Here is a 22,365-nt window from a genome sequence, read left to right as displayed (position 1 = left end):
CATTATTATTATTGAGAGGCAGCTGGGTGGAATCAGGCTCTCGTCAAAATAATCAAAGTGAAGAAACTTGCATTCTTCCGCAGGTTTGTAAATTTTTATCAAATTTTTGTTTTTTGGCTCAACACCTTTTATGCTCATTGAAGAACTCATTTCTGTGTGGATTTTTTCGAAAAGCCTTGATTAAAGGTACAAAAATGTAAATTTTCAGTTACCACGGACTTTTAAGTTAAGGAAATAACTCATCTTTGGCGGCCATTTTCTCACTAATTTTTCCTCTGAAAACAAGTGACTTCCACCTCTTTCTTTTGCAAATATCTGGACTTGTATTCAAGATAAATGTATATTTTTTCATTAAAAAAAAGTCAAGTGAACAAACTTTAAGATGATACCAATAATTCTACATGCCCAAAAATTGACGAGAGCATGATTCCACCACGCTGCCTCACAATTATTATTATTATTATTATTATTATTATTATTATTATTATTATTATTATTATTATTATTGTATTACTTTAATTATCATTATTATCCTTAACTTTACAAGCATAGGAGAGCATAATTTAATGGTTTAATCTAGGCCAAACCTGAGAAATGCGTCTAAAATAAAAACAACACAGACTTCTTGAACTAATGCAGTTTTAAAAAAGACAACAAAAAAAAAGCAAAGTTCTGCCCAAAAATATCCTGTAAGTCAGGGTGACTATTACTCATAGGTGAAATACTCACTCCCAAATCAACCTGAAGACAAATGTTCAAATTTTTTGTCAAGAATCAGCTTAGAAATGCATATGGGCCAGGAAGTCCATTAAAAAGTAAAAGGAAAAGAAAATCCCGAGCTTTTGGAAACAATAATAAATGTTCAAACACGTCTGTTGGAAGTTTTGAATAAGTGCTTGCAAAACTCAGAATCAAGTTTCCAGTTACAAATGTTCGCAATGAATGGTTTATATCCCTCTCGAAACTATAAGTTAAAGAGGCAGGCCGCACTGACCCTACCTTTCAAAATCAACCAAAGGTGAGTATGACATTACATCTAAGCAACAAAAAAAACCCAGAGACACCCGGCTTAGTATTCTCCAGATGTGGCAATTGAACCCATGTCCTTTGCATACAAGACCTAGAGCTGAACCACTACAACATAGATGATGGGAATTTAGTAAATCTTTTGAATGATGTCTCGTCTCACATGTTTCGGGTTAGGTTAAAAAGATTTTTTTTACACGCAAAATAAAGCTGCTCTGATGTCTACAGTGACCAAAATTGTGACATTTAAACATGCACCGCTCATCAGTTTTTGGTGTTGTTATACTTTCATAACATAACTTTTAAAGATAAACTTTACAATAATAACAGGTACAAAAAATGGCAGTGCAGATATTTTTCAATCAACTTGTAAATCAATGTATTTCGAATTGCATCAGGAATTAAATGATCTCTTGATTAGTATCAATACGTAACTTCTTTTCAAAGCCAAAACAAAGCTTCAAATAAATACACATAGACATCTAAACAAATGATTAAAGGAAAACCTACAAACTGCACTGTTCAACCCAGGAAACCAAATACAAATACTTATCGATTAAAGAATAAACACAGAGTGAGCAAACTGATATGTGATTAAACAAGATCTTAAAATTAAAATTCACATCTACGAGGCAATGGTTAAACATGAGCACGGAGAGGAATATAGGTTATGCTATGCACTCACAGAAAAGTATACGTTATCCAATATATTAATGAACTCAAACTTGAAAAAGTCAGAGATATTTATGTAAACTGTGTCAAACAATCGGCTACACGGGAAACAGCTGCAGTAATTGGGATTTAAGCATTTAAAAATCGAATTTGATGACACCGAAAGAGAAATGAAAAGTATATTGTGAACTTACTGGTCTGCCTTGAACCGTCGCTTCCAGAGCATCCACCAGGTCTGCTGTTATACCGATGAGATTGTGATAATCCGTCTGATGAAACAGAAAAGGATATGAATATACATGCAGGGCTATGATACAAGAGGCATAAAAAACCCCAAAAAGTCATTATATCAAGTCCCTTCGCCATGGACTTTAATACAAAAAATGAATAGTGAATGCTGATTGATACACTTGAAAAACTTATCATGATTAGTAAGTACCCGTAATGAAAGTCGGGGATACTCTTTACCAATCATCAAAGATTATACCAATAAAACCAGTGATTTATTTTTCAAACAAATTATAGACACCGAGGTCTCAAGTTAGAATTTGCTGGTGGATTGAAAGCATCAGTTGCTGTCCTACTTTTTTTTCTTGCTCTCTTTGGTTTTTGACTGTTAATCTTGTTTTTTCAACACTAAATAGTCTATAGCCCTTTTGTGACTCAGGTTGTTTTTACTGAGCCTAATTTTTGCTAGCCAAAACAGTGAGTAGCTTCAGTCATTTTGCTCTCCCTTTGAACATCAAAGATTTACCCGATTTGTATATTTTCTTTACCGCAGACTTAGAATATTTCTGTTTCTGTACTTTCCCAGTAAATTCCATTTAAAGCTGTTGCGGAACAGCTATAAAACCATGTATGGCGCTTTTTAGGGAGTACTTTGTACGGGAGAACAGCATCTTGGCTCACAATGTCTGAGGTACGGTGTATGGGAGCTGTCACAAAGAGATTAATAGTATAGACTGGCCTTTTTTTACTTTAAAAAAAGAGGGGGAGAGGACAAAACATCCACTGATGTAGAACAAAAAAAGCCCAAACACAGGAACATCTTCAGCAATTTTCTGCTTACTTATTCACAGAAGGTTGTTTTTTTGCATCTTGCTGAAAGACAAAGGCTTGGCCTTCCCAACAGGATTTATAACAATGCACCTTCTGTTGTTTTTTTTTTGTTTCTTGAACTATTCTTTACCACAATCCACGTTTTATGGTGAGCGCAACCCATGACGCTTTATAGCCGTGAGCTCACCATGGCACGGCAAACTCATAACTCTTCCACTCCAGAGTCTTCAAACTCACAAAAACCACTGTTTTATGTTTAGATCTTTTTTTTCTGCGCTTTGTCTGATAGAAAATTTATTTCCATTCCTGTTGATATAGAACACAACTGACTTTCCCTATCAAAAAAAGAAGAGAAATAATAAGGGTTTTTCATTACAGTGAGAATGGCCACAAAAATAGCCTCCAAAATGGATTGGTTCCAGTGAGAAGAATGGTCGAGCGAGGAAAGCATTAAGATTTTTTTTTAAAAACTTGCTCAAAACTGAAGACCACTATAAGATAATTACCTGCACTTTTGAGTGTCTCTTGACATAGGTGGACGCTTTCCTCTCCGCCTCTGCCACCTGTTGGTTCATGATTAGCAGCTGTTGCTTCAGATCTTAGAAAGGAGAAAAAGTTCTAGTCAGTAACAAAGTAAATGCAAAAATGTGCAAAACGACAGATTTTACACCCCTTGCAACACTGTACAGCTAGTTAATAATAACGACAACAATAATAATAATAATAATAATAACAATAATAAATGGCATTTATATAGCACTCAATCCCAACTAAACTACAAAGGCTCCCAGGGCTTTACAAGACAACAGTAACATATAAACAATACATTGCGTTCTGACCAAAAACCTACATCTTAGGGGCGGAACCTCCAAATTTAACTTCCCTCTCCAATATGACAGAGCCAAATGGGAAAATTTGTGTAAAGTGCCTTTCCCCAAGGACACATCGTAAGACCAAGCTCAGCTTCGACCCCTAAACCTCTAACCTTATAATTACAGGTCTGGTATCCTGACTACTAGACTATTGACGTCACCAAGTAAATGTAAATATCTACTCCAAGTGAAGTAAAGATAACCACTTTATTTCAGCCAGTGGTGGGAATTTAGTGTACTTTTGACACAGATAAGAATCACTTAAAAGTTTGTTGTTCGGTGAAAGTTTTACAGCGCTCACAACTGCATGAGATCATAATTATGAGCACACACACTCAAAGTTTGATGTTATTCATCACGGGAAGAGAAGAGTAAAAGTAATTGTAGATGTTTTAGTTTGTTAGTGTTTGAGCGCTTAATCAGCTGCCTGCACTGTATGCTTCCCGGGAAGCTGAGAATGCTTCTGAGTGTTCTATGGTCTGCTGGGGTAATAACAGAGTGTAAAATGCATTGAGCTTGCTGTAGAGCAGGGCAATGCGCTATACAAATGCTATGTATTATTAATATTATTATTATTATCATTATTATTATTTTATGCCTCAATTGACACAATTTAGATCAATTTAGGAGGGGGCCTGCTTTGACCCTTCTTGTCAATGCCAACCCGGCCTGAGAGGGGATACAACGTTCCTGCAGAAAGACAGAGATGCTCGAAAAAAAAAAATGTCTCAAATTGGGATTCAAACTCACTTCTTTTGCATGTGACAATGAAGCATTTGTACAGGAAAGTGGGAAGACATGGAATAACATCAAGAGGCTAGCCCAGGATAGAGAAAGGTGGAAAGTGTTTGTCCGTGGCCTTATACTCTGGTGCAGGGTGACAAAGGCAATGAAGATGATGAATGAAGCACTTAAGCCCTACATCACACACACAAGTATCAAGTGATGAAGTGTGAATTATTTTGTGCATCAATTTCGTAACAACAACCTAAATTTCCCAAAGGGCCAGCACAAAAGAAGTAGTTTGAGTAATGATGCAGTTTGTGAAATGTACACCATCACGGTACAGATGCGTGAGCAATACATATGATACAAGCAATATTCCTTAAGTCAGTGATATATAAATGAAGCCAAGCTTACAACCGAGAGGTTGTGGCATAAGAATGGTATCCCCACACCGACGGGGAGAAGCCCCCCCCCCCCCATACTACAGGGACAGTGAGTCGGTGAGCTATCTATATCCCATCACCCCAATAGGCTCCCAATCATAAAGCTGAAGTGAAATAGAAAATAACTCCCACCCCCTTCTTGTGACTAGTTTGTTATATAAGCTTCCAAAATTAATTTATCTTGGGGGGAAAAATTCCCGGAAAATGATCAAAAATTATTAATTTCAAGAGCATACTGTCATCCGAAATTAATGGGTCTTTTAAAGTATAAATACACATAATAAACTTACTTTTTCCTTCAGCGCCAGAACCTCTCTGATGCAAGGAGTTAAGGACAGAAGTAATACATTTTTGTTGTTACAATGTAGTTTAAAAAAATGTTTTATTCAAAAAAAATTTGAAAAATAAATGAAAAAATTTTCTAAATGTAAATTATCCAGTCTGGTAGAACTTTTTCATCGGAAAGAATTGTACATTTAGTGCCTGTGTAACTCCTAAAACAATCAGCACGAATGAAGAGGCCTCAGAAAGGGATTGTTCCATATTACTTTAAAGTGACCTCTGACCCCAAGGTAAACTTATATTAACCCAAGTCACCCTGCGTTGCGGCGGCAGTGCACTTGTGTCCACCTGGCTTGCCGGGAGCTGGGGGAAAAAATCGGTCTGAACTTGGCGCACTAACCTTAGGCACGCATTGTACCCAAACTATTAAAGGTATCAATATGAAATTTAGCTTAGAATTTACTTAAAATGTTCTTTTAATGTCATTAGAGAGAAAGATGAAGGAAAGAGCAGAGAAAACAATAAATTCTTCGTCCGACTGCGACTCATCGGCACTCGGTTTACTCATAGCAACTTATAGTAAATCTATGGTCTAGATCTTGCTTTTCTTCGAAGTTTTCAAGGCACTAAAATCAATCCAATCGCCATGTTTTTCTAGATTTACGTCTACTTTCACTTTCTTTGCCTAAAACAAAACTAAAAGCAAGGTTCATGTATTTTAACAAACACAAAAATAGCCATGGCACTGTTGTTTTTAGTGGCTGTTTTTTTTTTCTTCTCGTCCATGAAGATTTCAGAGCTCACTTTCTTACCATGATTTGCAGTGACAAAACAACAAAACTAACTCGTACTTGGCGAAGAACTCTATCAAAACAAGCTAGCAAAAGTTTTTACAAGCTACAAGCGACCTATTATTTTCAATAGAAACCTGGATAAGTGGTTCGGACTCGATTTTGTGAACTGGTGTTTTGTCGCTGCACGGAAGCGCGCGGCAGCTGCGAGTATACTCATAGCTCGGGAGCAATGGGTTAACTCACTTGTGACTACAGTTGCCCCACAGTACCGCACTAAGAGCCGAGCGTCATCAGATTAAAGCAGAAATGTCCAAAGTGGCATCATGAAATCAGCTGTAGCTTTTTTATGAACAACTTTTTCAAAAAGGGTCAAATTGAAAGTCAAACATGTGAAGTGGACCCAGGTTCAGCCGCATTCCAGTCTTTACCACACATTCATAGCTATCTGCCCATTCTGAATACCGCTTCACATTACTTCTATTGACAAAACCCCTAACTTCGGTCTATTTTAGCTGCTGGTACTTTAGTCTTCTTACATCTATCCCCATATCTTATCAGCAATGAGTTAAGGGACCTCTGATCTAGAGCATAATTTGCCCTCAAAACAAAACATTATAAGGAAAGGATACGTAAATCTCAAACAGCTTGGGCTGTGGTGTGGACTTGAGGGCAAGCGTGAGGAATTTTTCCACTCTTGTTTTCAGATCGGTGCTCCAAGATTCCTGTGCAGACAGACAGAAGGAAAATTGGTGAAAGAAAGGTTGGAAATGGCATTTCAAACTGCTTGACCTAGTGCACAACATCTGGGATCACAGTGGGGTTTTTGCTACGTCTTACCGGAGCAGGAAACATCGGGCTGTGATCACTAGAGTCCGTGAGGACATGGGGCGTTAAAACGTTTCATTCTTTAACTGAAAATATTAACTTCTTTCGTTTTTTAACCAAAATGTAGAAAATGCTGCAAAAACATTTTGTATTATCAGATAAAAAGTGGATCAAAACCATGCTTTGAGTACAGCTAAAGAGGGGGAAAAAAGTTAACTAAACAGGGAAGTACCATACCAACTCCTCCGCACTTACTAGATATTTTCCATAATTTTCTTGATAAACATACATTATGATGGCTCATATTGCTACATTATAAACATAATGGGGCATAAAAGCTAAAACAATCGCAATCTAAAAAAGATCACCAAATTACCAACCAACTGACTCATAATAATATTTCTATGTTGTAAATAGTTTTCACACAAAACATCACCAATATACATGTCTCGTATTGTGTCTGTGTGTGTGTGAGTGAGTGCATATGCTTGCATGCATGCGATTAAACCTGCAAGTGTATGCGTACAAATGTGTGTGAATGTGTTTTCCAGTGTGTATGTGAGTGAATGTGCTTGTGAGTGTTTAGGTGCGAGTGTGAGTGTGTGTATATATTTGTGTGTATGTGTGTGCATGTGTGTGTGTGTGTGTGTGTGTTCATAAGTGTGTGCGCGCATGTGTGTGTGTGTGCGTGCGTGCGTGTGTGTGTGCAAGTGTGAGTGTGTGTATATGTTTGTGTGTATGTGTGTGCATGCATGTGTGTGTGTGTGTGCATGTGTGTGTGTGTGCGAGTGTGTGCGTGTGTGCATATGTATTATATCCAGGTGTGTATGTGTCATGAAGGGTTCCTTACAGCAAACAGTTCCCGGTAAGATGGGTGCGTCTTCGGGTTTGGAACAAAAGGAAGTGCGTAAAAGGGCAAGAACTCTGTTGTTTGGCTCAGAGACGATCCTCTGTTCTCAATGAACTTCTTGAAGTTTCCCATCGCCTCCTCTGTGGCTGGCTGTAGAAAAAAAAACAAGAAAAAAAACCCCCACACGTCCATCTATTATATGCCACTGAAGAGTTGAAAAAAAAACCCAGTTGGTGTCATTTTCAAAGAGACAACATAGGCAAATTGAAAGGAAACTGAAACATTTAATAACCAAAGGCTTTTTGAGTTATAAGTCATGAATTTAAAAAAAAATCAATTTACCCACATTATAATTTCTCTGTTGTCTGGTTTTGCTTATTTAATTAAATATTTAGAACTAGTCCCCAAAGAGAATCTGTCGTGTAATGGTTATTATACGCTCTTCACTGTTTCCAGCAGAAAATGTTATGTTTGACTCCTGCGAAGGGAAAAGTTTAATTAAGTCTTCTATCTGTCTGTTGCGATTCTGTGTCCAGACCTGCGAACTCGTCCATGACTGTGTAGAGACTTAACAAGATAATTAGTTTGGGGTTTTTTAAAGTGATTATGCAATATCGAAGGTGTCATATATGAAATCAACAATTTTTCAGCTTTGAAAGGTCATATCTAAAAAAGTACAACAACAGCATCATTTTAACTTCCCAGGTAGGTTGCCTCAAGTAATGCAAAGGTATGCTGAAAGTCATGTATGTGTACCTAATATAGAAGTGAAAATATGAGACATACTAGGTACCAGAAACTAAATTTTCAAACTAGCTCTATGCCAAATTTATCTGTTTCATTTGAAAGGCCTATATCCACTGAGCATTTTGGTACCATTCTTTAACCTCTCTGTCAATTTTTAAGAAAATTGTAGTTGTTTAAAATTTGATCAAATTTGTTAAAGTCAGTCATTGGCTGCAACCCCATGTTTGACAGACAATAAAAGAGTACCAAGAGCACTAAACACCTCCACATTAACAGAGTACAATCACTATAACAAATATAGGGAGCCTAATTTTTTTCAAGGCTGTGAGATCATTACAAATCAGTATTTTATCGCCTCAAACACGATGATCTGTCGTTATTTCGACAAAAACACAGAGCGTTGACCCGGCCGGCGCCGCACCAGCCCCGCGGCGAGAGAGTCGGCTCTATACTGTAGTGTACCATGATGCGGGGTCACATGCTTTCTGAGTCTCGCGGAAAGATTGATAAAAAATAATTCCAAGTTAATTACTTTATTTTAATAGAAAATAAACTGATCTTTTAATTGATATTTTTTATAAGCCGGTATTTGACATATTTTGTGTAAAAAGTGATCTTTAAACATTTTGACGGTATTTTTAAAAGCTTTCTATTTAGACGCCAAAGGCAAAACACATATCATGAGAAAGCCCGTTTAAAGCTCTACAGTTCTCCGCCAATGAAAAGACGGTATTTAATCATCCCTCGTTCCGCGAAGCATTTGAATGCACCCGTGTCAATTTTTCAACCGGCCGACCACGCATTCCGATAGCGAGGGGCTTCGCTTTTGTCGGCGATTTTCCAGCTCCTAATAATCGGACATATAAACAACTTACACCATTGTAACGAAGAAAAGCTGAACTTTTATAAGGTGTACGGCATTTGGTGTTTTATAGCGAAAGAGCAAAGAAACAGCGATCGGAATTACCCCGATTTCACCGATACCACGCGGTCGGAAGGCCGCGAGTGCCCGCGAGGCCGTGTTTACGCTACCTACATATACTGAAGTGAGGGGTGCGCTTTCTTCCCATTTTTACGTTTCGAAGGGGACAAAAAAAGCGCTGAAATTACTGAAAATCGTTTCTCAGTGCTATATTTTCTTTCGTATCAGCTAACAGGAAGTCTATTCTACTATTTTGAAAACTTGGATCGGCCGAGAATTTCATTACTGGATTGGAATAGATAACGAACCACTCGAGCCGTATTTTGGGGCTCGCGGTAGGGAAAGTGTTAAGACATTTACAATAAGTTCAGCACCACTGATGGAAATAGAATTCAAGAAAAAAATTGGATTCATGCAAATTTGATAAGAGTTCTTACGTAGGCAAACAAAAAAACACCAAAAAAACAAAGTACTTGGCAGGTCTGTGTATCCCATTACCTATTCATTGCTCATCAGTCTAATGATTTTGCAGTCTTAGCCACAAAATACTCATTGTTTCACTGGCAGACATACCGGCGGTTGGCTGTACTTGACAGGATATATAGCGAAGTAAATGTTCACATAAAACTCCAGTTTTTGCGCTACGCTGTCTGAATCTCTGACGCTTGTGGGCAGGTACTCATTCCACAGCTTGAGAAAAAGATCACCTTTGCCTTCATGGTAGAACTCCATCATTTGATTCTGAAAGAGATACATGGGTCAAGGTTGAGACTAGCTAAATAACAGTTGACACATATACATATGTGGGTGTTTGGAGCCACAGGTAGGTCCTACTTTTTTTCTTTCCCTCTGTAGTATCTGTCATTTTTATCTAGGACTAAATGACTGTTCTGCTAGGCAGTCCCCAGCTTTGAGAAGAATAAAGCTGATGTGGAGGTAGTGTTTTGTAAGAAGTGGCAGAATAGCAACACAGGTAGTGTCTCCAAAAATAGAAACACCTGATCCTTCAGGTCAGGGATTAAGCGCAGCACAAGCACTTCTACCCCATTTAACAAATCTATCACTACAGAAACATCAAGAAAAGGAATCAAACAGTCACTAATCTTGGGAGACAACAATACCCCTAGTGGAGATAACACTCAGGAGGCCAGCCCACAATGTGATATGACAAAGCCTTAGATGGAACCTCAGGAAAAAAGAAAGAGAGGAAGGCCGAGATCCACTTGGAAACGAAATAGCAAATCTCAAGCATATGGGACACAGCTGGCTGGAGTTTGAGAAGATCGCCCAGAACAGAGACAAGTCCATTTGGTTCTCTTTACTTGGACAAACATGCTTACACAGTACATGAGATATTTACTTTGGTGTATAGTCTCTGCATTTATTCATCCTTCTTCTTTTCCGCTACCTCCGAGCTGAACATTCTACCTTTGAAATGACATGTTTGTATCTAGTATGGCATTAGAATAAAACAAAAAATTGTAACAATTCAGTTTAGCTTTATCAGGTACACTTCAAAGAGTTAAATGGAATATTAAACCAAAAAACCTGATTCACCAAAACAAATGTGATGCCCAAAAATTGACTTGGGGGGAAAGGGAGGGGTGGAGAGGGTGTAAGGAGGCAAGAGGAGCCTTATCTTCTCAACACCTCATATTTTAAATACATTTTAAAGCTTTTCAGTTTCGACTTACCAAATCTTGAAAAACAATCCTCTTTTTCGTTTGTCATAGGTATCCAAATTTAATCAATTTTGTTATATAAAGCAGTCCAAGTAAAAAAAGATTGAAATTTCGAATTTGAAGATAACAAATAAGAGACTGTTCACAAATGACGTCAGCTCAGAGGGGGGAGGGGGAGGGGAAATTTGACGAAAGTTGACATGGAGGGGAGGGCGGGTTCCTTACAAAGTTGACGTCAACCATGACGCTCTAAAAGGTTGGAGAAAAAAAAAGAAAAGGAAAGAAAGGAAGAAAATATGTGATAGAGTACATTTTATTGGTCTAAAAACTAAAAACTAAAATTAAGAGTTATCTCCCTATAGCACAGACTGCTAGAGGCTAGATTAAAACAGGTTCTATTTAAATGTACATGTACATTTTGGTTAAGGTCAACTAGGGGAAGAGGAGGGGTGGGGGTGGGGGTCCTGGGAAAGATGACAAAAGATGACGGAGGGGGGTAATTTTTGGCCAAATTTTAGCCGACATCATTAGGGAACGGCCCCTAATATAAATATGGAAAGCATGAAAGTGTGATTGTAAAGTAGTAATTTACCTGAACAAGCATGAGCTTTTCATTGCCAAAAGCTGGAGTCTCCTGGGGTGCGATGGGCTTGTCTTTTGCATTACATTCTTCCATAAAAGTTGACAAAGTTCTGTCAAAGCCACTGAAGTCTAAATACTGATAAAGCAAAAGGATGTCAAATTTTTAGTGTTGTTCTAAACTGAACAAGGTACATTTCAAAAGCAGAAATTTGAGAAAGGAAAAAGACAGGAAAAGAGATCAAGTCTTTTTAAAAGTCCTTTTTTTAATCTAATGAATTTTTCTACTTCAGCTGATACCAACATTGTGTATTTTTAAGTAACATATATTTTACAAAGCAAACTGAGAAAACTGAAAGTCAAATTATACGAACAAGACATTATAATTTTCCAATATCATTTGACAAAACAATGGCAAATTTTGACAGCCATCATGACAATTGATCTTGTCTTTACCTTATTTATTTTAAAGAGAATCATGTTCAATTTTGCTCACCGTAGTCCATATATAGCAATAAAAATGCTTAGGAGAAATAGGCCAGCATCTGTATTTACTTGTTCAAACCACTCACCTACAGAATAGTATACTAAACAAAGTCACGTTAAGCAATATTTAAAATACAGGAAACAACACATCTCAAGGACAATGGAATAGAATGTGGCAGAGAAGCAGCATCTGCTATGAGTATGACAACAGACCTCCATCCTTCAAATGTGCAGTACAGAACATTTGCTTCACAGGTAGTCAATATTTGGCTCTGTAGACAGTATATGCCCCCCCCCCCCCCCTCATCTTAGGTCTTTTTTTCCACTCATTCTCCTATCATATTTCAGGTTCAATTTATACTGGGAGGCAAAACAAAACAAACAAAAACAGAATGCAAATTTGGCTGCTAATGAGCACTGAGGGACGGAAACCAACCTCTTTGACGATGGCATTCAACTCCCCCTCAAACGCCACCACAGAGACGCTACCAGACATTTTGGACGTTCTTCCTGCCAGTTTTGAATTGTGATTGGCTTTTCTGAAACAGACGGATTGAATTTGAAAATAACTTTAGCTCACAAAATTTAATTCTTCTTTTGTCTCTCGTCAAAGAAAAAGTCATTGTTTCCTTCAAATTTGAAGTTACTTATGAAGTAAAACAGACCAAAAAAACAACTTGAAAAAGTATATAAATATAAATTCTACACATATCATTTCAACAGACTCTTGAGAAAAAGTTGACTGGCAGTAAAAGAGTCAAGGTTAGAATATAATTGAAATTGACCCATACTGTAGCATGAGTAAGGAAGATTTTGCATCTCAATATCTTAGTATCTGCTACTGCAAGTACATAAAGTCTATTAAAAACAGAGATAACATCTTCGTTGCCCATTTCCAATTCATGATGAACTGAAGTTTACAATAATGGACTGGCATCTGCGGTACAGTGGTTAGATGCTTCCTATTTGTACACAAAGGATGTGAATCTGATTCCTGTGTGGTAATCGAGTATCTCCGTTTGCTGGACTTTGTATCCCTCTCAGTCTGGAATGGATCTGACAGGCGTGAGGATCAAAGCAGCCTTTCTCTTAATTAATCCAAACCGTACCAGTGGGAGCACAGAACTCTACAAATATATGCAGTCAAACCTGACAAAGTGTAAATCTGTCCAAGACGGAAACCTGTCATTACGGAATCTCCCTGCTCACTCTTTGATAAATTCTTCTATAATAACTTCTATGAAATGGAAACCTGCGCAACCTGAAAACAATAAAATAAGGAAGAGGCTAGCCTTACTTAATGACGGCTTGACTGGCCGTACTTAAGCCTCGTCCTGCGGGGGCCGGGTTTATGTCGCCCGATAAGCCTATTTCGGCATCTCGCCTTCGTTCCGGTCCCACGTCAGTCCCGCCTCTGGCTCTGAGCACGCGCACGGAGAATCAGCCCCGCTCCGTTCAGGTCCCGCGTCGGACCCGCATTCACATAGCTCAGGTGTGTTTGCGTTAGTCTGCATGAGTTTGTGTGCGTGTAAGGCCTACTTCTAGAACCGCCTGCGTTGGTTCATAAACAATGCTTACGTCTCATTCAGAACACGCCGAGTTGGTAGCTCTAGATGTTCATCCAATGAAATTAGAACAAATCGACCCACTTAGATATGAGGAGCTCGAACAGATAGTCAGGAAACAAGACTTCCATTTTTCTTTACAAAATCTGTCAAAAGAGCTTGATTTTGTATGAAAAGATACTAAGCTTGTTTGACAGTTTTGAATACCATTGTGCAGGTAAAAAGAACAATTTGAGTGCAAAACTTTCGGAAATTGACCTATATTATCCCCTTTCAAACCCCAGATCATTCATAACAACAAGAGCGTCTAGAAAGGTTATTCGAATGGGCGTAACTACAGTCAAACCTGCCCTGACGGCCACCTCTATAAGATGGCCACCTGCACAAACGACCACTTTCCATTTCCCCCTTGCGTTTTTTCTATATAATTTAAATGTGTAAAACAGGCACCTGTCTAACGCGGCCGTGGCCACCATATTTTAACTCACAACCCCTGTCACACTAAGCAATAATACCTGTCTTAGACGGCCACCTAGTGACTACATTACGTTTTGTCATAAATTGTGCATTGGCCCCTGGCGTTGTGGGCGAGCCGTCATAATTCAATCACCTGTCGTTGTTGTTAGATAGTCCCTCCAACCGATCATGTTGCGTAGGCCCCTCCCACTGTTGACCAATAGCTACTAATTTTCAGCTGTTGGTGAGGTAAGCGTGTGATCCCTCATAACCCGTAAGCCCCGCCCAGAATTCTTACACTAATCGCAAGTGAGATGAGTGGTCACTGTTTACCCTGTCTGTAACAAAGTAACAAAGGACGTCAACATGAACTTGTGACAGAAGCGTCGCTCGTTCTCCAAGTGGTGGCGACCCATGTGTTTGTTTTAACATGGCACTCGGTCTTCCTCGTCCGATACATTTCGTTTTATTGTCACCCTTGTGCAAAATCAGCAACAAATAAAAATTACAAACAAAATACAAACCACCACCACCAACAACAACAAAAACAACAACAATGCGGCTACTTTCGATTGGGACCTCAGATGGGAATGGTTTGTTTTCTTCATCTTGATCAGTCCTGCCTAAGACGGCCACCTGTCTTATACGGCCACTTTTCTCCTTGACAATGGGTGGCCGTCTGACACAGGTTTGACTGTACTTGTAATGTCTTATCAGCTTATGAGAGGGGGTTATTCGCGTGTTCGTAACACTTTATAAATAGAAAGCTATAAAAAAGATAGAGCATTATTTTCATCATCGATTAACACACTCCAACGGTATTTATGGCGAAAACACACGTTTCCAGGCGCGCGCGCTGTACACCAACAGTACACACTGAGTGACCCCGGCAGCCTGCCCAGAACGTCCGACATAATCGGTTGCTGATAAGATTCACATCTCAGCACAGACGCAGGTCAAGAGTTAATAATGATGGCTAGACTTACAAACAGCAGAAAATAGGCCTCTGAATTGTAAATAAATTTTTAGTTTGCAATACTTAAGTACTTATATTTAAGACAAAACCAAAAGGTGCCTTACTGACAGTGCATGTATTTTAAACCTGAATAGACTTGTGTACTTATCGACAGGTTTCTAATAGGTAAATAGGGTCTAAAATAAGTACAGCTAGACTGGCAGGCTAGCCGTACTTAAAAATGATGACTGACTTGCAAATAAAATTTTAGTTTTAAATACCTAAAATAGGGCCTATACAGTATTTCCGACAAAACCAAAAGGTGTCTTACTGACATGCCATGCATGTATTTTAAACCTGAATGATTACTAGATCTAATGAGACCTGTGTACTCAACAGGTATCGGTCAATTGGGCCTAACCTAGATCTATGTACAGCTGGACTGGCTGGCTAGCCGCCGCCGGCCCTTCGGTAAAATAAAGAGAAATTCCTTACTTTCAGAGGACCTAGACTTGTCCTAAATGCTTTCCCAGCTCAACCCTGATTTGAGTAGCAATGCCAATGAAAATTTAATTTTTCGCTTCAGCCCTTTTTTATTTGGTACCTAAGAAAGAATTTTCAACTCTAAGAATCATGCTTCTTGAATTATAAGAATCGGTTCATAAATAAAAAAGTTATGGAGTTGTAAAGGTCGGCAAAATATGGATGACCCACATATAGGAAAATACTCCAAAACAGTGGACCATGCAGTAGCAGATTTTGTAAAAAAAATAGACGATATCTCTGTAACTAATTGGAGTGTTAGAGAGAAACTTGGCTACCCGATGTGTTTATGCGTGGAGAAATCATTTCTGCCGTCAGATTCACTAACCATTTCGTAGTTATTTTGTTATAATTAAAATTTTGGCGTACATATTTCGATTTTGCGAAAAAGGGGTGTCGGGATGAGTCCATTTTATTTATACGATCGTATCACAACACGGGATCTTTAAGAATATATGTTGGCGGCGTGACTAAATAATGGCAAAGCTTTCTTTGATGACTTTAGACCATGCCAACCTTAAAAGATAAGTTAATTCAATCTAGCATGCCGTACAATTAAAAATTCTTGTTCCCCGATCAGACGCGAAAACTCCGAGGCGAGACAAGCTCGCCTCGGAATACCCCCATTGCGATGTTACAGGGGAATACAGAGAAAAACAATTGGATGCCAGCGCCCACCATTGCGATATTTCAAATGACCAATGAAAGGGCTCGGAATAGTCATGCGGGGACTTGTAGGTCACATACATTTGCCGCGAGAGTGAGGGGAAAATGACTGGTCTCCGTGCGAAGCCGCTTTGGATAGGGGGGTAGTCATGCATTTACGATCTGGTCTAAACAACTACTGGACACGGAACGTTCAAATTTGACCACACAAAAGAGTATAGATAGAGATCTATTACCATCTTGGCGTTGAAATTCAAGCTCCTTATAGTTTTTGGTACACCGGATACGAAAGTGTTCCCAACACCAAAAGAGTAGGTTAATTTATGTGTTCAAACTTCAACGCCCACATATCATTAGTTTGCCCTATTTTCTGATTGGTTGCAGAGTTTCATTCACATTGGTTCAGAAATAGAGCAGACCGAGGTTGAGAAAGTTAGTCACGTACGCTACGACCCTGTCCAAAAATTCACCCACAAACGGGGACAAAATTTTCGCCCCGCGGGAAAGCTCGATCGGCATTGCTAATTTGAGAGAAAACTCCCATGTTTGGAAATTCTATACACAAAACCTCGGCGGCCGACTGGAATGTCAGCAGTAAAGTAAGAAGTTACTGATAGACTCGCATATCGGCAGACGCAGAACGGGAGTTAATTTTGAGGATTGTTACTCCTACCCCCTGTCTAGACCTAGGGTTTAGGGCTCATATAGGGCGTAGAACTTGATTCTAGATCTAGATCTAGATCTAGATCTACATGAGGAAAACAGATTAGTTTAACTCATTCGCTACGCCGAGCCGTAGGGGGCGGCGCGGCTAAAGTGCCGTCAGTACGCTAAGCCGCCCCCGGCGGCTCCAGAACCGATTTTCAATTTTAGCTTAGATTCTATTCCAATCCACATATCCATGTTAAAATAAAGGTCATAATATAATGTTGACTTCCGGGTCAAGCATTTCCACTGAAAATCGGAAATTTAGATTCAGCTTTGAAACGCGATTTCGTAGTTTATTCGACTTTGTTTTATCGTGATGCCGAAATTATAGCCCGGACGCCAGTCATAGTTATTTTACACAACAAAATCTATCATTATTTTGCTCACTAAAGAAATATAGGACTCTTTCTTATAATATTGATACGATTGGACTCATATTGCCTATGCACTGCTATTGAGAAATCAATATTTTTTATTTAGATCTAGGTCTAGATCTAGATCTAAATTGTCAAAATATTTTTTTCTCCCCAAAATCACTATTTTTTAAATGAAACTACACAAAAAATGCCACTCAAGACATGTATGGGTTTATTGCAAATGCAATTCTAAATAATTTCATATAAGATATGAGTGGGTTTTTTCTGTTTGTGATCGTTTTTCAAGATTATAAGAATTTTTTTTTTTTCAATATCGGATGTTATTGTTCAAAATTTAAAAATATTATGGAAAGTAGGTAAATAACTGCAAACTTTTCAATATTTTCCAACTCTATATTCATCTATGGTTATTTTGAAGTATCATTTGACTAGGTGCAAACATATTTTTTGAGTTTCACCAAAGATTATTAATTTTTTTTTTCCAATTTTATCCGCATCCTATCAAAACTGTGTTGCATAATCGTCTCTTACAGGAGCCAAAGTTGAAAAATACATAAATAAACATTACATATGTATTCTACAAACCATACTGAAAATATTGGTATAAAACATGTTGATATTTATTTGAATTTGTGGCCCCAAAGACCTTTTAACTGCCCACTAATCATCATCTCATTCGACCTCCCGAAAAAAAATTCGTCCACAAGCCGAAAATAATACGTAGCGAATGAGTAAAAATAATTCTTTACCAGACACTGCACTGCTTCAAATTCTTTAATTTTACCCGCTTAATTTTAGGCTATCGTTATTCTCACCCGCTGTGAAAATAAAAATATGATGTTATTCTCACCCGGGGTGAGAATGATATCCATTTTATTCTCACCCGGGGTGAGAATAATATTATATTGTTATTCTCACCCCGGGTGAGAATAAAATTAATATTATTCTCACCCGGTCTGAGAATGGAATAGATTTTTAGGTCTACCTGGGTGTTGAGAACGGATGATAGAAAATAATATGTGAATTGTAAGAGAGTGACCGTTCATGACCTGCCCCAGAGCACTGGCCGATTTTTCTAGAGGCTCACGCGGGGATTGTTATTGTCTTATTTTTTTTAAATCCTGAGTTAAGAGTATGCACGCATGTTTTCACCAAAACCCTAGACAAGTGTAACTATATTATTCTAAATTCAGAAAGGAATTCACTTGCCAGAGTAGTATGTTTTTAAAAATAATAGTCTTAACTGAAAGCTGTTTAATGAAATAATAGTAATAGTTTGTCATTTGTAATGTTAGAATTGGCATTTTCATTTGTTTACAACACAAAAAACATGTTTAATTGTTATCCCTAGTAGAACCCACAATTATTTTTAAGGATCGCAGTGCCTTGACCCTAGGCTTATTTTTTTCTTACTTTTGATTGGTTAAACCATTCAAGAGTAAAATTTTCCATTACATTACAGAACCAATAAATTATTACTGTAGTTAGCAACAAAAGGTGACGCCATTTGGTCAAAAGATAAGGTTTTTCCCCAAATCGACAATAGTCGCCTCCTGCGCCCGAGAGCTGGCCCGCCCGTTCAACAAAGAGCAGCGAATGGTTTGTGGTGGTAACTAGACACCTTATAAACTGAATAAAAATGCGAAACGAATCCTGCGGGTACAATTACAGAACCAAAAGCTTATTTCCCATGACACATTGCACATCTGCAAGCCGTAATGGCTGAACGAGGTTCTTACCTTTGGAGATGAAATGGATTATTTCTGCTCACACAGGTGTCTGATTCTGCTCAAAATTGTTGAACTTGTAAACAAAACAATATTGAACGGAATTGTATAGCAGACATCATTCCAGGTTATCATATAATTGTCTGGTTGTCCAATTTTGGGCCGAATGCGTGCTTAGTGCCGGTCTGACTTACGTGTCGGTATGCCGTACATGACATAGGCTCTAGATCTAGATCTAGTTTAATTTATTAACTCACTTCAGACGGTTCATACAACAGTTGCGTGACCCCCGCCGCGACGCTCGCGACGGCTCCCACAAGCCCTGCGTGACCAACTTTGGAATTTTTTTTCCGCTGTACAAATCACGCACGGATCGTTTCGTTTATCTGGGGCCGGTACTTATTAAGTTATTGAAGGTGAAGGACAGTGACCCCAACTGGGGTTGAACTGACCGGAACTCACGCTTTGTACAGGGGCGCTAGTTATGATCCTGGATATGTACCCGAACACGGCCCGAGTCGTAGTTCTAGGGCTAGATCTAGCACTAGTCCTACTGGTGTTGTTGTTCGCGCAACGAAATCACAACGTCGTGCCGTATCTGTCTCATCCTGTCATACCATGTATTAGGGCTGTACCCCGGTAGCAAACCCGCTCGTGCTCACAAGCCCCTAGTTCAAGTCACAAGCCTCAAATCAGTAGGTCAAATCATCAAATCAAATCACCAGCATGATAAGTTGAGTCTAGCGCAAACTGTAACCTCCTTGGTCTAGTCTAAACTTCAAGTCCACAGCAACTAGCAATCCGCGAAGCCACTCGTGTCAGGCCCCCTCATCATCCCCACCCTGCTTGCAATCCGCAAAGCCACTTACGTCAGAAAAAGAGAGAGGGGGAGAGTGAGAGATCTCGCCCACAGAGTCACTGCGCGGCGTGGCGCTGTAGTTTACTCGATTAATTGAAGGCCTGCGCAAGCCTCAAGTCCCGTCCGCTGCCACAGGCCCCACAATTCGCACAGTACTGATTTGCGCTAGGCTTAGAAATTTGCCCCAGGACAAGCTCCAAACCTGACCTGCTGACTTGTACCGTCTGGATACACCGAGCGAGCGGCACCGGCTCGATGGCGTAGGACCGTCTTGATGGCGACAAGACAGTCCGATGTGTTCAAACAGCAAGACAGTACTGTGCGCTGTGTGAACTTTGAACCGTGGAGGAAGGGAGAGGCTGGGCTTGTTTTGGTGCAAGGCGTAGAGAGCTGAAGTTAATTTTAACTTCCCGCCGTTGATCAGCTAAGCGAATGGATAAGTGAGAGCGAGCGTGGTATTGTAGTAACAGAGACCTAGGTTTCTGATAGTAATAAGAATAAGTAGACTTAGATTACCCTAGAATGGAGAACTCCAGGGGTCGTTGTGATTGGCTTTTGTATCGTATGTATGTAACCTATTTTGTAGATGTGTTACACTCACAGTGACATAATACAGAACATTTAGGAGACGGGCTAGGCCTACTTCAACCCAATGTCAGGGCCAACCTGGGCTGAGAGGGAACAACGCCCCAGCAGAAAGACGGAGGTTCTCAGTAAAAATTTCTCCCCATACGGGAATCGAACTGAGGTCTTTTGCGTGCGATGATGAAGCGCTTGGCTCGTGCACATTAAAAATAAACAGGCCTTAACATCATAAGAATAGCCGATCCAATATTAATTTTTAAGTGCATTGAATAGAGCTTTTTGTTTTTTACAACCGAACTATGAAAAAAACAACAGCCGATCTTGCACTTTTGGTGCAAGCCTCTCAACGCAAATAACCAGAGAATCTATAATATGTACTGAGCCCACTGCCACGAGAGTTCGCGACGTCACGACACAGTACAGCAGGACTGTCCACGAGTCACAACTCACCGGAAGTTCCCTCCGGTAGCAAGCGGGAGGCAAATCAAACCACAAGCCTGCTCGCAAGACTCTAGCGCAAGACTTCCGCTGCTTTACAAGCCTTCGATTAACCGAGCAGAATCCAGCCCTACCGTGTATGGGTCTGAATCAACGCACAGACCAGCTTTTATATTTTCACCAAACACTCACACATGCATACAAAACAAAATAGAACACTTTGAACTTTTATTTTTGTTGTTGTTGTGAATTTCATTCTACCTGTCACGTCTCTGGAAATTTTTCGGAAAATCAAATTCATGCCAATTTTTTAAAAATCATACAAATTAAAGTGTTAGTCTTAGACTAGACAACTTTAGTTTTTTGTATTAGATTAAGCTTGATCGTTAATTTACTGTGTCAAAAAATAATTACAATAGGGTAATTCTGAGAGTTGTGGTGATTTATTGAAATACTTCCAAAAACGCCAGTCTTCAACGCTTCAAGTGACTAGTGAAAGGGCCCAGTCGTAAGTGAGTTAAGTTGACGTTGACTTAATTTGAATTCAAATAAAATTCAAGACAAGTAGATCTAGATCTAGAAATCTAGATAGAATCTAGATCTAAAGTCTAAAGACTACTGGATCTAGATCTAGATCTAGAGTCTAGAGACTAGAGTCTCTGGACTCTGGAGGAGTCTAGTTGCAACCAATTCTCGACTTCTCATAATCTAGATCTATTAGATATAGATCTAGGTTATAAATAGGGTAGAATATTAATAGCGAATGTACAGTTTCCAACTGACCAGTAAGTAAAAGATGAAAATAACTGTGCTTTCTTTTCGATGTATGAACACACAGAGGTCTGTCACAACAAAGAGTGCATTGTTGGCTGAGCTAGTGTTGCCATTTTGTTTATCCTGGTTGCCAGTGTAGTAACGCGGTAAATATAAATTCAGGGGCTAATTAATGTAAAAACTAGACAAACAACAGGCAGGCCAGGCCCTAGCTCTTTAAAATTTTCAATAGTGAGAGTGATAATATTAATGATGATGAAAATAATATTATGGTAATAACAACTATATCAATAAAATAAAGTGATGGTAATATAATAGGCCTAAGTATTATGATCATTACAGTAGTTGAATGGTTTGTGGGTGGTTGAAGGGTGCAACTGATAGAGGTTGGCCAAGAAGGAGTGACTGTAAGGCTGCTCTTATTGGCCCACATGGGCTGGGGCTTATTGGACCACATGGGCCATTTAAGCGTTGTTTTTTCAATGTATTTCATAATGTGGTATTGTCCAAACTTGTTCTCTTTTATTTTTTCTCACTTTATCCCTTCTTATTAATGTTTTCCTGAGGCATTCCTCTCGCACACATTTCTACAGATTTGATTGTTTGTCAGCGGTGTTCCTGCAGCTCAGTGGTATTGTTATGCAGTAGACTTTGATTGTCTGCGAACAGTATTTCATTTAGAATTTAGGTTCTCCGGATGTGGGCTTGCTTCTTTCGGCAAACAACATATTACGGTATAATTGAGTT

The 22,365-nt window shown here is 39.0% G+C and overlaps 1 protein-coding gene across 1 annotated transcript in view; it reads right to left on the bottom strand.

Moving 5' to 3' along the window:
- LOC101851063 (lisH domain-containing protein ARMC9) overlaps positions 1 to 21,947 on the bottom strand; it is a 38,889-nt gene extending 16,942 nt beyond the window's left edge. Inside the window, exons 1-9 of the mRNA XM_005104380.3 lie at positions 21,628 to 21,947; positions 12,402 to 12,504; positions 11,493 to 11,618; positions 9,792 to 9,959; positions 7,550 to 7,699; positions 6,504 to 6,596; positions 5,089 to 5,113; positions 3,264 to 3,355; positions 1,893 to 1,967 (exon numbers count right to left, since the gene is read on the bottom strand). Coding sequence (XP_005104437.1) covers positions 1,893 to 1,967; positions 3,264 to 3,355; positions 5,089 to 5,113; positions 6,504 to 6,596; positions 7,550 to 7,699; positions 9,792 to 9,959; positions 11,493 to 11,618; positions 12,402 to 12,461 — 789 coding nt within the window. The 5' untranslated portion in view covers positions 12,462 to 12,504; positions 21,628 to 21,947. The remainder of the gene's footprint in view (positions 1 to 1,892; positions 1,968 to 3,263; positions 3,356 to 5,088; positions 5,114 to 6,503; positions 6,597 to 7,549; positions 7,700 to 9,791; positions 9,960 to 11,492; positions 11,619 to 12,401; positions 12,505 to 21,627) is intronic.
- Positions 21,948 to 22,365: the final 418 nt, after the last annotated feature.

The sequence above is a fragment of the Aplysia californica genome, unplaced genomic scaffold (genome assembly GCF_000002075.1).
Source record: "Aplysia californica isolate F4 #8 unplaced genomic scaffold, AplCal3.0 scaffold00417, whole genome shotgun sequence".
NCBI classification, from domain to species: Eukaryota; Metazoa; Mollusca; class Gastropoda; order Aplysiida; family Aplysiidae; genus Aplysia; species Aplysia californica.
This window is presented reverse-complemented; position numbering and strand designations above follow the sequence as displayed.